General features: G+C 47.8%; 1 protein-coding gene across 1 annotated transcript in view; it reads left to right on the forward strand.

Annotated features, from left to right (window-relative positions):
- Positions 1-12048, forward strand: part of LOC144798760 (polyamine-transporting ATPase 13A3-like) — a 376171-nt gene extending 364123 nt beyond the window's left edge. The window contains exon 33 of the mRNA XM_078669780.1: positions 8645-12048. Within this exon, the coding sequence (XP_078525906.1) occupies positions 8645-8821 (177 nt within the window). The 3' untranslated portion in view covers positions 8822-12048. The remainder of the gene's footprint in view (positions 1-8644) is intronic.
- Positions 12049-13684: the final 1636 nt, after the last annotated feature.

Raw genomic sequence — 13684 nt, forward strand, 5'->3', positions numbered from 1 at the left:
TCAGCAATGGGGAGAGCCTTGGTTAGATCTATTCGCCACAGAAGAGAACGCGCAATGTCATCAGTTCTGCGCGTTGGAGTTTCCAAGACGGCACTCGCTCGGCGACGCCTTTCGGCGCGAGTGGAGCTGCGGTCTGTTGTACGCCTTTCCGCCTATACCACTTCTGCCCAGAGTGCTGAAGAAGATCAGGCGCGACCGGGCCCAAGTTATCCTTGTGGCTCCGGACTGGGCTCGAAGATACTGGTATCCCGAGCTACTCAGCATGTCAGTCGGTCCCTCGATCCGCCTGCCCCTTCAGGAGGACCTTCTGTCGCAGCAGCAAGGGACGGTCCTCCACCCGAACCTGTCCAGCCTCCACCTCCATGCGTGGAGATTGAGCGGCGACAGTTGAGGCCATTCGACTTGCCTCCTGAGGTCTGTGATGTGATTCTGGCAGCCAGGCGTCCCTCCACAAAGTCGGTATACGCCTGCCGGTGGAACAGATTTGTGGCATGGTGCACAGCAAAGGCTGTGGATCCCCTTTCTGCCCCTCTTTCCGAGGTTCTCCTCTTCCTTCTTTCTCTTGCCCAGCAGGGCTCTGCTCTGGGCACTATCAAGGGCTACCTTTCTGCCCTTTCCGCCTTCTTAAGGCTACCTGATCAGCCATCTTTATTCAAGTCCCCTATTGTACTGAGATTCTTGAAAGGCATCACGCACATGTATCCTCCGGTTCCGTTCGTGATGCCTCAGTGGGACTTGAACCTGGTTCTGACATTCTTGATGTGCGCTCCCTTTGAGCCGCTTCATTCCTGTCCTCTCCGTCTTCTCACTTTAAAGACGGCCTTCCTGGTTGCCATCACCTCTGCCAGGAGAGTGAGTGAGCTCCAGGCTCTTTCTGTTAAACCTCCTTTCTTGTCCGTCCATCCTGACAAGGTGGTTCTTAGGACTAGGCCTTCTTTCCTGCCCAAAGTAGTTTCTGCTTTTCACATCGGGCAGTCCATCACCTTACCCTCCTTCTTCCCGCCTCCGCATCCTTCAAAGGATGAAGAGCGGCTCCATCGTCTGGACCCAAAACGTGCGCTTTCATTTTATATGGATCGCACACGCCAGTTCCGGGTGGATGACCAACTGTTTGTTGGCTACGTGGGTGAGAAGAAGGGAAGGGCGGTACAGAAACGAACCATCTCTCGGTGGGTCGTCCTGTGCATCAAAGCATGCTATTCTTTGGCTCGGAAGGAGCCTCCTGTTGGGCTGAGGGCCCATTCCACTCGGGCCACGGCGGCTACTACTGCCCTGGGCCGGGGAGTCCCTTTGCAGGACATTTGCCAGGCGGCTACGTGGGCCTCGCTGCACACCTTTGCGAGGCACTACTGCCTGGACAGTCAAGTCCGGAGGGATGGCTTCTTTGGCCGTTCGGTCCTCCAGGACTTTCTGGTGTAGGTTTGTATTGGTTCGCAGACCCACCGCCGGGGTTGGTATTGCTGGGGTATCTATTCTAAGGTAAGGAATCTAATACTAACCTGTTTCTTTCAGATAAACAAGTTACTTACCTTCGGTAACGATATATCTGTAAGAAACAGTAGTTAGTATTAGATTCCTTACCGCCCCACCCGTCCTCCCCGTTCTGCGAACTGATACCTAGGGTTAAGGACATCCCTTTCAGGGCCCTAGTTTCAAATGGCACCAGTGTTAGTTCTCACATGGCTCTGCGTGTTCTGGCGCGGAAAAGCTGTGTGCAAAGAACTGACGTCAGCGCGCGGAGGCGGCGTCTATATACTCCAGCGACGTCATCACGGCGCACGACGCCGACGACGCGGAGCCGCAGGGGACGCCTGCAGACGACGCCTACCGACGCGCAGGGGTACTGCTACGCAAAAGTTTCCGGATCCAGACTGACGCCTGGGGATATTCTAAGGTAAGGAATCTAATACTAACTACTGTTTCTTACAGATATATCGTTACCGAAGGTAAGTAACTTGTTCATCTAACCCTAAAAATGGACACACAGATCTCCTATCAGTCACTCCTATGGCAGGCCTTGACAATCCTGAAGGCAGAGTGCTTGCAATCGTGTGAGATAGTGCTCTGGCATGAGCTGGGCCTGTCTGCGGCTTTCGGGATCCATCCCTTAGCCGTTTCCATGATATCGCATACCATATACTCTTAAGTGCATTATAATCCTCGCGGTTATATGCCAACTCTGGTATCGCTTTATCAAAACATGTCGAGTAAGGTGTCATACGAATTGGAATACTAACCCCTCGCCAATTCTGGCGACGGGGTTAGCATTCCACCCTTCTAGAGGGACACGACATGTATGTAACCTGTAACCCCGGTTAAAGTCAGACATAGCCTCAGCTCCACAAGATGGATGCTGCCACCGAGACACAAGGCTGCCCTCCTGCTGCTGGGAGTCCTCCCAGCACAGGAGGCAAGGACAAAGGGTTTCCTGCCAGGGGCGGTGCCAGCACCGCCCCAGACAGGGTTTTGTGTATTCTAGGTAGGCAGGGCTTTAGAGGAAGGCGACTGCAAGTGGCACCCCGGTGCTCACTGTGCATAGGCCGGCTGAAACCAGTTCCAGGGGCACTCCAGCCCCTGGCCTGGGGAAAGCCCGCCAAAGGAGAGGGGTGTAACCACCCCCCTCCTAGTCCCACCCATAGGGCAGGACTTAGTCGCGTGCCAGCCCCTTTTTGCAGGATAAAGGTAGGAACTGGCCCCCTTCCAAATCAGATCATCTTTGAATCCTGAACCAACTTTCTACAAGAAGGAACTCAAGACTCTTCTCAAGATTTCTCCCTTGTGACTAAGGAGTAGTCACCCTGCAGCAGCAGGCACCAACCAAGCATCGCGGTTTGTTGCCAGTCTCTCCTTCGGATCAAGACGGCTCCAGCACGACGAGAACCGGCTTCCCTGGCACCTCTGACCTCAACCTACATCATCAGCCCAGCTGTGATCCGTGGGTGTGACGAGACCTCGAGGGACCGGCCATCTTCAGAACTGCACGACGCTTGTCCAGCACGACGCCTGAGTGACCCTCGACTGAGTGCCTTGGGGTAAGAGAAGCCCCGACCCTGAGCAGCTCCAGCACCGAAGTCCAGCCCCCCTGCATCCACGAGATCGGCGTGGGGCCCTTCTGCTTTTTGCTGTTCACCGCGTTGTCCAGGTCGCTTGCCCGTTGGCTAGTGGCCCCCTCACGACGCTCCACGACAACTAACACTGCTGGTCTGGTTGCTCCAGACTAGCCCGTGCTCCCCTCCAAAAGAGGAGCACCCTGGACCCTCCTGGTCCACTCAAGACGCCATTTTAGGTCCACCGCGTGGGCCTTGCATTTGCCAAGACTTGTTGCCCAATCCTGGGTCCAGCGACGTCGACAGCAAGAACCTTCGTGGGACAGCTCGCACCTCCATCCTGGTCGCCGACAACGCCTCCTGGTCTGAGAGACTGCAGAGCCCAGCAGCGCCCACTCACCTGACTGCGGTGACTTCGCCCGGTGCCATCCTGGTGCCCACTTAATCACTGGCTAGTGATTCAAGAACTTGGTCCCCTCTGCTTTCAGGTTTTCTCCTTCCCTGATCCAGGCTTGGATCTCTTCAAACTTTTCTTCACTGGCCGCCTGCCAGCAACTTCTTCTTCAGGCTCCTGGTCCGTCAACGTGGGTTTCCGACGCAACTTGAACCCTATGCAGCCGCAGCCCCTGGGCTAGGTAAATCCAGCACTCCGGTGCCCCAGCATAGTCCAACACTCCAAGTGTTCGGATCCACTCCCGTTTTCGTCCCAGCTAGTCGGGTTCGCCCGAGAACAGTAACTTTGTGAGTTCTAGCTTCCATAGACTTTTTCCCGCCTTACGCGTGAGAGTTCCCACTCTGCACACGACGTCCACAGGCCTCCTGCAACTAATCTAAGTGTTTAGCATTGTAGGACTAGCGTTTCTAAAGTCTATGAGAATAGTTACTTACCTGCTAGTAATTCGCATTCCACTTTTGTAATATATGGTTTTTCGTGCCCCTCGGGCATTTGTGTAAATTGTGCGACTTAAAGTATTTTCTTAAGAGTTTTGTATTGTGCTTAGCTCCCTGACTCATAAAGAGTTCAGGGTAGACTTGTTAGAAATAAATATACATTTATTTTCATAACAACTTGTGTGGTGTCCTTTCACTTGGTGTTCAAGGGGTAATGTGATGGTAAAACAGCTGGCTTAACACGCCCTCTAGAGTCTTAGCCTTAGACTGCTCGTATCCATGCTACTAGGATAGCTGGTCTATAAGGTTGACTTACAACCAATCATCAATAAGGGTTGTTTGGACTGATACATAGTGATCACTAGAATAGTGAGCACTGCATATCAGGCCAACTTCTCACAGTCCTGCATACAACTGTTACCAAAAGGCTAATAAGACCTTAGGGGGCAAACCTAAGGCTCATTCCACCAGGGGCAAAGCTGCCACGACAGCTTTGCTTCGTAATGTTCCCATTGCAGAAATCTGCAAGGCGGCCACTTGGAAGTCGGTCCATACCTTTGCTAAGCATTACCCCCTGGACACTGATGCCAGGGCAGACGCTCAGGCTGGGCAGGCTTCGCTGCGAAATCTGTTCGCACAATAGTGGTGTTATTTCTCTTTTCTCCACTGCCGCTTTGGTGTGGGGATGGGCTTGCAATTCTATTCACTAGATTATGACTATACACAGAGATCCCCAACTACAGAAGGAGGAGTTTCTGTCCTGTAATTCCAGTTCTGTAGTAGGGGTATCTCTGTTATAGTCATAAGCGCCCGCCCGCCTCCCCGGTGGAGAGAGATATTCATGTAAGGAATGCTACATGTCTGGTGTGTTACGCCTTCAAAAAGAACTGAAAGTAAAAGGGACCTGCAGTGCATTCTGGGATACTGTGAAGTTCTGGAAGGTTCTCTTAAAGGCACAGTATCCTGTTCTGAGCCACATAATGGCAGCCTATGGGGCTTGTCTGTCCAGGTCCTCCTCTCTATCATTCCAGAGGGTTTTTGCTGCTGAAGCAAGGGAAATCTGTACAGGCTTTGCTGTTTTGTGGATTTTTTTGGTGGAATTTCTAGTTGAAGTACTGGACAGTGTAGCCTGTTTTATAGGCTGCATTATCTGTCTATAATTCTCCCTTAAGTGTCTGTGCAGGTCTGCATTTTTCGACACTTTAAGAGATTATTTTTTATTGCTCTGGGGTCCACGCACATGGGCGGGACTATTCACTAGATTATGACTATAACAGAGATACCCCTACTACAGAACTGGAGTTACAGGACAGAAACTACTCCTAATATAACATCAAATTATATGTAAATACATTTCATTGCACACAGCATGCCATCCATACATAGATATACTGTCCCTGCATTCCTATTGTGTTAATAGTGTCCAAATGTATATTAATGCCCTCAATACACCCAAAAGTGTTCCAAACAGTACGTTTTGATGCCTATTAAAAGTTTCAAAAGGGGGTGGTGATGGACGGAGCATCTGAACCAATCAAACGCTGACCCCCAGTCAACAGATCTGGGTTTAATCCATCACCGTTCTTTAGCCCACTCTCCACGCCAGTTCAGACATGGCTATATGCAAATCAGTCTGACCCTGTGCCTCATGAGAACAGTCCAGCCCGAACTGCCAAGCCATGTCTTCCGTGGACCGGAAACAAGCTTCCTAGGACCAGTTTCTGGCATTTCAGCCGTCTTCAGCCCGACTTGCTTGAATCCAGTGGCAAAGTGAACAAGGGACTCACGTCTGAGCATACCCTGCCAACTTAGAGCGAACAAAGCGATACAAAAGGGGGTGGTGATGGACTGAGCATCTGAACCAATCAAACACTCACACAGTTAACAGATCTGGGTTTAATCCATCACCGTTCTTTAGCCCACTTTGCCACCCCAGTTCAGACATGGCCATATGCAAATCAGTCGGATCCTGTGCCTCATGGGAACAGTCCAGCCCGAACTGCCAAGCCATGCCTTCCCTGTGACGGAAACAAGCTTCCTAGGACCGGTTTCTGGCATTTCAGCCGTTTTCAGCCAGGCTTGCTTGAATCCAGTGGCAAAGTGAGCAAGGGACTCACGTCTGAGCATACCCTGCCAACTTATGGCGAACAAAGCGGTACAAAAGGGAGTGGTGATGGACGGAGGATCTGAACCAATCAAACACTCACACCCAGTCAACAGATCTGGGTTTAATCCATCACCGTTCTTTAGCCCACTCTGCCACACCAGTTCAGACATGGCCATATGCTTGATTCCGGTCCAAGGAAGACATGGCTTGAGAGTTCGGGTTGGACTGTTCCCATGAGGCACAGGGTCGAGACTGATTTGCATATGACCATGTCTGAACTGGGGTGGTGTGGAGTGCAAAGAAATAATGGATTTAGGCCCAGATCTCTGTACTAAGGTGAATGTATGACATTGTTCTGCATTCTGTCCATCAACTGTTGTTTTTGCAAAAGTTTCACAGCATCTGTGTACTGTCCGAATCAGTGTATTACATATTTTTATGCTGAGTACAACAGCTCTGCCAAAGACTGACATGTTTCGACCCCTCATTCAGGCCTTCTCATGACAAAAATATAAGGAACTGGTGCTATTGAGACAATCTCCAATTTTTTTCCACAAATTCAGTAAGTCAGTCTATTCTATGCCATATACACACCGGCACTGGCTCTGCGGTGGGCACCATTAAGTAGTACACTGCAGCGTTATCAGCTTTTCTCTACCTCTCAGACAAACCATCAATCTTCAAATAGCCAATAATAACAAGGTTTCGGAAGAAATGTTTCCACCCAGTCCTTTTTATCATGCCCCAATTGGATCTTAATGTATTGACGTTATTCTGGCCCCTTCACAGTTTCCAACTGTGCTTCTTGACATTTGAAACTGTTTTTCTTGGTGCGATTACCTCCGCAAGGCCTGCCAGTGAATTGCAGGCCCTGCGCATCCGGCCACTGATCCTATACTTCTTTCTGGACAAACTTGTTCCCTGACCTAAGGTGGTTTTCCTTATCAAGGCATTGACTTAGTTTTCATCTACGGAAATTGATAGCCCTTCCCACTTTGTACCCTCCACCCCATCCCACCAAGAAGGACAGGTTGCATCAGCTGGGCCCTGTGACAGCAGTCTGTGATTACATTGATCGCATTAAAGAGATCACGTCCGACAACCAGCTCTTTATGGGGTAAATAGGCAGGAAGAATGGTGAGCCGGTCTATAGAGGCACTTTGGCCCACTGGATGATTTCAAAATGTGCTCTACCCACGCAGAAAGAAACCTTTGCATGGAAACCTGGCATATTCCAGCCGGGCAGAGTCTTCCACCTCCGGTTGCTCCAGTATTGTTCACATGGCAGAGACCAGTTGTGCAGTAACACGAGCTGTAGTTCACAGCTACGCCAAACCTTATTTGGTTTCATAGGGGAGAAGCGATGGCTATTTTGCACTCTCCGTGCTCCAAGAGTTCCTCGTCTCATCATCGTTTAGACCCACCACCTAGAAAGCATGGTGCTCTGCAGTCTATTCAACAGGGAAGGAATCTGCAGGTAGAAGTATCCAGCAGAAGAAATTTACTTCATTTTGGTGACAATCTTTCTGGAAGACCTTCTCTTTATGTGCAGATTCCTTACTGGTCCCGCCCATCTCTTTATCCCGAAGGATGTCTGTAGGCCTCACTAATAAGGTTCCACCTACTCTGCTGCCTCTCTTGGCCTCTGATGGCAGGGGGAGTAAAGAATAGCAAAATGTCAGTTCGATGGGCTGGGTGCTATATGGCTTCAGGGTCGCCACAACACCCTCTCTTCCAGTGTTGATATGGAGCAAGCGCCCCCTACTGTCGTGGGAGGGCTATGTCATCATTTTCCAGATCTAAACTTGGGATTTTCAACAGGTGATGCTTCTCTGTGTAGCTGGAGCAACCACTAGAAAGTTAGTTACCAAAGGTAAGCAACATTTCACCAGTCGCATTTCTTGGGATTCCTCCGATCCTTGTCCTGACAGGTCCATTGCTAACAAAGTCTTCCATAGATGTGGAATATGCATGAAGAACTATCCAGTCACTGAGGCGGCCTGCGCTGTGCTCTTTGCAAGGTTTGTGTAAACAGAGGAATCATTTCTGCAATTCATCAAGTGTTCTGCAAAAGGAAGGATAGCTTTGCTATTTGTAAAGACAAGTTCTATGAATGGACAAGCTTGCTGATATAAAGATCTGTTTTTGGATAGCGCTGCTGTTAGCAAAATTTGTGGAAACCAAGTGAAGGGCTGCTGTTCTTTTCAGCTTTTGAGAAATTGATGCCTCTCCTGTTTGTAAACTTTGCGTAAAGAGAGTATTACCGCTGTTTGTGAAGAGAGGATAGTGGTGGTCTTTTCATAGAACATTGTAAGCAGACGGAAAGCAGTTGATCTAGGCCAAGGGAAGGAACCAACTGTGCCCCATTGAGCGACAGCTCTGCTGTTTATACAGGGTGAGTGGTGATGGGTAGAACCATTGAGATCTGTGTAAATTGAAAGATTGCACTGTTTGTTGATGCGATAGGTCTGAGTTTTGTAGTTGCTAGGTCTGTGCTTGAGTGAGACAACCTCCATGAGACTGTCAGTAAATTCCAAGTGCTACTACTTGCTGTGCTCTCTCTCCTCTTCACTCTCACTAATGTATTTTCCCTTCATAGCTGGAGCTTGATGAACTGGCCTCTGTCTACAGCCGAAGACTCTGCTGCCGGCGCGATGCACCGCCCAAGGCCAAGTACAAGTGGTTGGCCCAGGAGCTGCTGGAGGACCCGGACTGGCCTCCGCAGCCTCAGAGCAGCACCAAAGCCAAAGTCCCTCCGGCGGAGAGCTGCACCTAGGAGGCATGGAAGGCTAGAAGCAGAAGGCCAGGATGTTTGGAGTTTGGCAGTCTGGGATGCTGCCACCACCTTGCTTCGGCTGTACTTTCCAATCTTTGCACATTATGTGAGAGGCCATTGGGGTTGTTTGAAGCTGGAGTTTAGGTACTTGGGTTCTTGAGCCTGTATTCGTTTTCAGCGGTACAGTTAGCACTTCTTTTTAAGTATTGATCTAGGTTCTCCCTGGCTCCTGCCCTGCAGGCAGCGCATGTTAACCAGGAGCTACCGAGGGGACTTTGTGAAACCTCTTCTATTTATGGCCATGAAGCACTCTTTAAAACCAAAGCTGCAATGAAAAGGGTGAGGGGGCACCAGGCTCACAGGCCCTTTATGTTCCATTGGCAATCCACCCTGACAGTGTATTGAGCAGTTGTTTATTTTTAAATGGCATCTGTGCTTAGCACAAACTCTGGTGCCAGGCTTGCTGCACACGATGGATCGCACACAAAGTCTAAACTGATTAGTGGATGCCAGTTGATGGGTGTAACTAGAGGGTAACTCCCTGGTAGCTTCAACTGTACCCTTCTCTCCTATCCCCATGTGTTTGGATGTGAGACCAGGAGGTGTAACTTTATTTGAAAGTTGGTAGCCACCCCACGTTACTGCCGTAGACTGTTAAAAGGGCACAGCTGTTATCTCGACATTGGGGCTGGATCCTAAATGTATTGCTTATTGGTACTTCTTCCTGTCATTTCTCATTTGCACATACTCCCAGACACCAAACTATTAGGTTTCTTTTCACCAACAAAAGTGTTTCGTCTAGATTCCCATTCTGGAAATGAGTTTTGCTTGTGCTGTTCCTCACCAGTTCCTAAATTGATTGGCAGCCTCTGTATATGTTCCGCAGACCTACCTTCTTTATCAGATTACTGTAAGTCATCACTGCCTATAGACGGTACACTGCAATTGATGTATTTTCTCCTTTATCGTATTGGTACATTATCATCAAATTATAATTCGTCATAATAGTTGAATTAGAATTCAAAAGTGCAGCCAACCGCGTGTTTAGCTCAGATTTGAGATTTTTGAAATTCCTGCACTCCATGTATTTTGACGTGCTGTTTTCAGTTTCTATTTAATGTTCATATGTGTGTCTGTAGCATTATGTTCGGTCTTATACCCTCTATCGTCATCCAGTTGTTCTGGTTGTGTCCGAGTGTCTTTCGCGTCTTCTGATGGATACTCATCCACCTGTGTTACTTTTGGCTTTCCCATCTCCCTCTTAGGAGGATGCCCTGGTGGGCTGTGCTAGGCACAAGGAATCGAGGGCTGTGGCTGAGCCCTTTGGAGCTTACATTCTACAAATAGTCATGGCGACATCCAGGATCAAATGGAGGCAGATCCTGTCTGTCTGTCCTCCGTGTGGTTATGCGAGGGCCACTGCTTTCTGCTTTTTAGTCTGTCTCTGCAGCAGCCTCTTTGCTTTCCTCCCTTCCTCTGGTGGATAGCAGAGGGAAGGCATCTGCACCTTGGCTGATCCTGATCAAGTGTTAAACCCTTCTCTTTCCGCGGCCCTCCTTGCAAGGTTCACAGTCACATCTTACGACCCATGCAATGGGACTGGCCTTCACACGGGTGGCGTTGCGTGTAGTGTCTTTCGTCTGCATGTTGCTGCTCAGTTGACTGTGCCCTGTGGTCTTTTGAGTACTTGCTGTGTTCAAAGCTCTTTTGGGAAGATCCGCCCTATGGATTCTTCAAGGGACAAGTCTCGTTCTCTGTGATCTGTTGCTAAGCTGATTTTGGGAGCGGGGCTTGTTCTGCCTCTCACAATGGACAGAATCCATCCCTAAGTTTTTGGTTTTGCAGCACAGAGTTTGCCAACCCCACTGCCAGGGCTATCTTTCATGCAGATGTAAGGCTTATAGGGATGAGTAATTAGCCTAGTTCTATTGGTCGCAGTCTTCCAGACAGATCAGAAGTGTAGAATTTGATAAAATATCTGTTCAAGGGACTGATGTTGCAGTAATCAACTTGTCCTGGAGAAACCCCATCATTTATCCCTTTTGGTGCATGTGAAGCATAATGGCAGAGTTCCCATACCGGAGCCTTGATAATCACATCTCTGATTATGTTAGCGCTGACCTTTGAGTAGGGTTTACATTCAAGGAAGGCTGGGATTTATTCCACTTTTCAGAAAATATGCATGCACGGGTTGCAAGTTTGCGGGAAGTGGTGAAAAATGAGGTGTGGAGAAAGTGAATTTACAGTCACTCAACAGATATTCATATATTTGGGTTCTTATGCAAAAATGGAATTCACACATGTTTGCAGTAAAATTGCTATGCATACTTGCGTAAACTCTTGTGAATTCCTGAACGATGTAAACCGGCACCAGTGAAAGGGCATTTATCCTCAGACACACTATTGTGACTTTCAAAATTTGGCCCCCAATTTATTTCCATGTTGCCCATACAGGCATTGGTGTGCATCATACATGTTTTATTGCATCATTCAGCAGAGAAATGTTGTTTGAATTTGCACCATAGTTTAAACAACAAGCCTTTGCAAATATTTTTTGCGTACGCTTTATTTTGAAAGCAAACAATCGCCAGTCTTGCATTTATATACCTCCTTATAATCAGTGTGCATTCTGGGAGCATTATAAATTGCCTCAAATAGTTACATTTTGCAAAGGTGTCCATGTATTTATACTGGAACCACTACTAAGCTCACTGCATTTGCTTCAAGCACTCGCCCCAATAGTAAAGCCTTTGCTTAATGAATCCTATATAAAGTTTGACCAACTTCTACATATATTTGTCCAAACATTGCTTTACTGGAAGACAATCTTCTTTTAGAGATCCACACTGTTTTACTACAAACTGGTAGACAAAGGATTTGTGATGCTGGGAGTAGAGCCTACTTGTCCAGTGGACAACATTAACATTGTCCTTGACTCCTAATGATATGTTCTGGGTGCCAGGCGGTAGGAATTCCACACCCCTGCAGGTACTCTGTCCTTAAATCTCTGCCTTATAGCCTTACGAATAGAGCCGTGTCCCACCTCAGAACCTGCATGCTGTTATCTGTCCCAATGGACTGCAGTGTCAAACCCCTGCATGTTTTCAAGGTTTGAAGAGTTTGCAGGTGAAGTGAATTTTAATTTTGTCCTTAGAGTGACAAGCTGAGATTGTGTTGTATCAAACAGCAGCATTTCAAGAGCCAGTCATAACCACCAGTGCCCTCCCTCCTGCCCCTGTTCCATAAAACTGCCATTTGAGGAGATTTCCTCTGAATATCGGGCACACCGCGGTTGAGTCACTATGTGCACTTTCTGAAAAACGTTGATGTCACTGGATTCCTGTTGCTAAAGAATGTCTAGAAGGCTACTGCGGCCTCTGTACTGCATCCCACAGGATATTCAGGGAATTTTCTACCGATATGGAGGATGGTTGCACATCTTGGGTAGATTTTTCAAGACAATAAAACTATTGGGAAGTGTTTTTTTCGTAGATAAATGGTCTGAGGTGCAGAACTAAGAATAATCTGCACAAAGATGTAGGTTCTTTGTAAGATTCTGTCCGCTTGCTGGCGGACAGGGTATTGTAGTGCTGGTCTCCATACACTTACCCAGTGCCACTCACAACCGTGATATATTCCAAACATTTGTCTGAGCCATTTGTCATTCTGGTGGTGGAGGATGAACAGCCAGTAGCCTGTTTCGTTGGTTTATGAATCTTTTATTCTGCGAGAACAGATTCTAGATTCTTCTTTCCAGATACCGCAAGGTGTTCCTGGTGTTTTGCGTTAAATATGTCGACAAGGCTTAACAACAAGTACTTAATTGAACATTTAGCCTTTCCCCAACACTACTGTGTTTTGTATTCTCTAAGGCGTTCCTGTTAACTTCTGCACTCACTGTTGTCCTGTTTTTACCTTCTACCAATAAGTGGAGTGTGCACCATTACAGCACCAAATATTCTGCAGTCAAGCTATAACATGGTAGTTTTACATTGTGTTTTGTAATCATTTTGGCTATAAATACGTCATACACCAATACCGCACTGGAGTAAAGGCTACTATCGTCCCTCTTTTCGATTCTTTTAAATGGTGGACCAAATTGACCAGTGAAATTGAAGCTGGTAGATTTCATTAACATTGTACAAACACCCAGTAATACTTTGCCTCTTTTACAATCTACAAAGAGACGCTCGGCCTTTTCTTTCCAAAGGTTGACTTCTCTTGACTGTATGCAGTTAGTGTATGTTTCTGTTTTTGTAGTCGTGCACTTTTAAGATGCCTTCTGAGCTGGGTTGTTTGACAGAACAGAAGGGTCTACTGATCCACCCTTAATCGGATCACTGGTACTACTCAAGGCTAGACGTGAACTTGGCACTTTTGTATCGACAGGAGAACACTTGGGTACGATCTGATGTTGGGTCCGATCTGATGTCCGGTACAGTTGTCTGCGGCAATTGCATCAGTGTTGCATGCAGGGTTTTCAAATGGTACAAATATATCTATATATCCACCACCCAGGGAAAAAAAGACTGTTACAGTGTAGACTCCTGTGCTTTTTTTGAGTGTGACCATTCTTCCATATTTAGTAAATCTGACTGTGTCTAAAGACAATTGTGGGGCTACCCAGATGGACTCTGCATAGCTTTTTAGGTACGCTACAGTGTTCCAAAATCTTTTAAGGTGGGCGATTTTGAAAGGCAAAATCAGCTTCAGCGGCCTCTCCGTTTGAATCTCTTCAAAATGTGTTATTGAGCCCAAGGAGACCAGCTGGTCCAGGAATTGTCCATCTTGGGATCTTCATTCACAGCGGTAAACATTGAAGAGTTCTGTCCATGTGCAGGATTCAAGAACACTTCGATATTT

This window comes from Lissotriton helveticus, chromosome 12, assembly GCF_964261635.1.
Source record: "Lissotriton helveticus chromosome 12, aLisHel1.1, whole genome shotgun sequence".
NCBI lineage: Eukaryota > Metazoa > Chordata > Amphibia > Caudata > Salamandridae > Lissotriton > Lissotriton helveticus.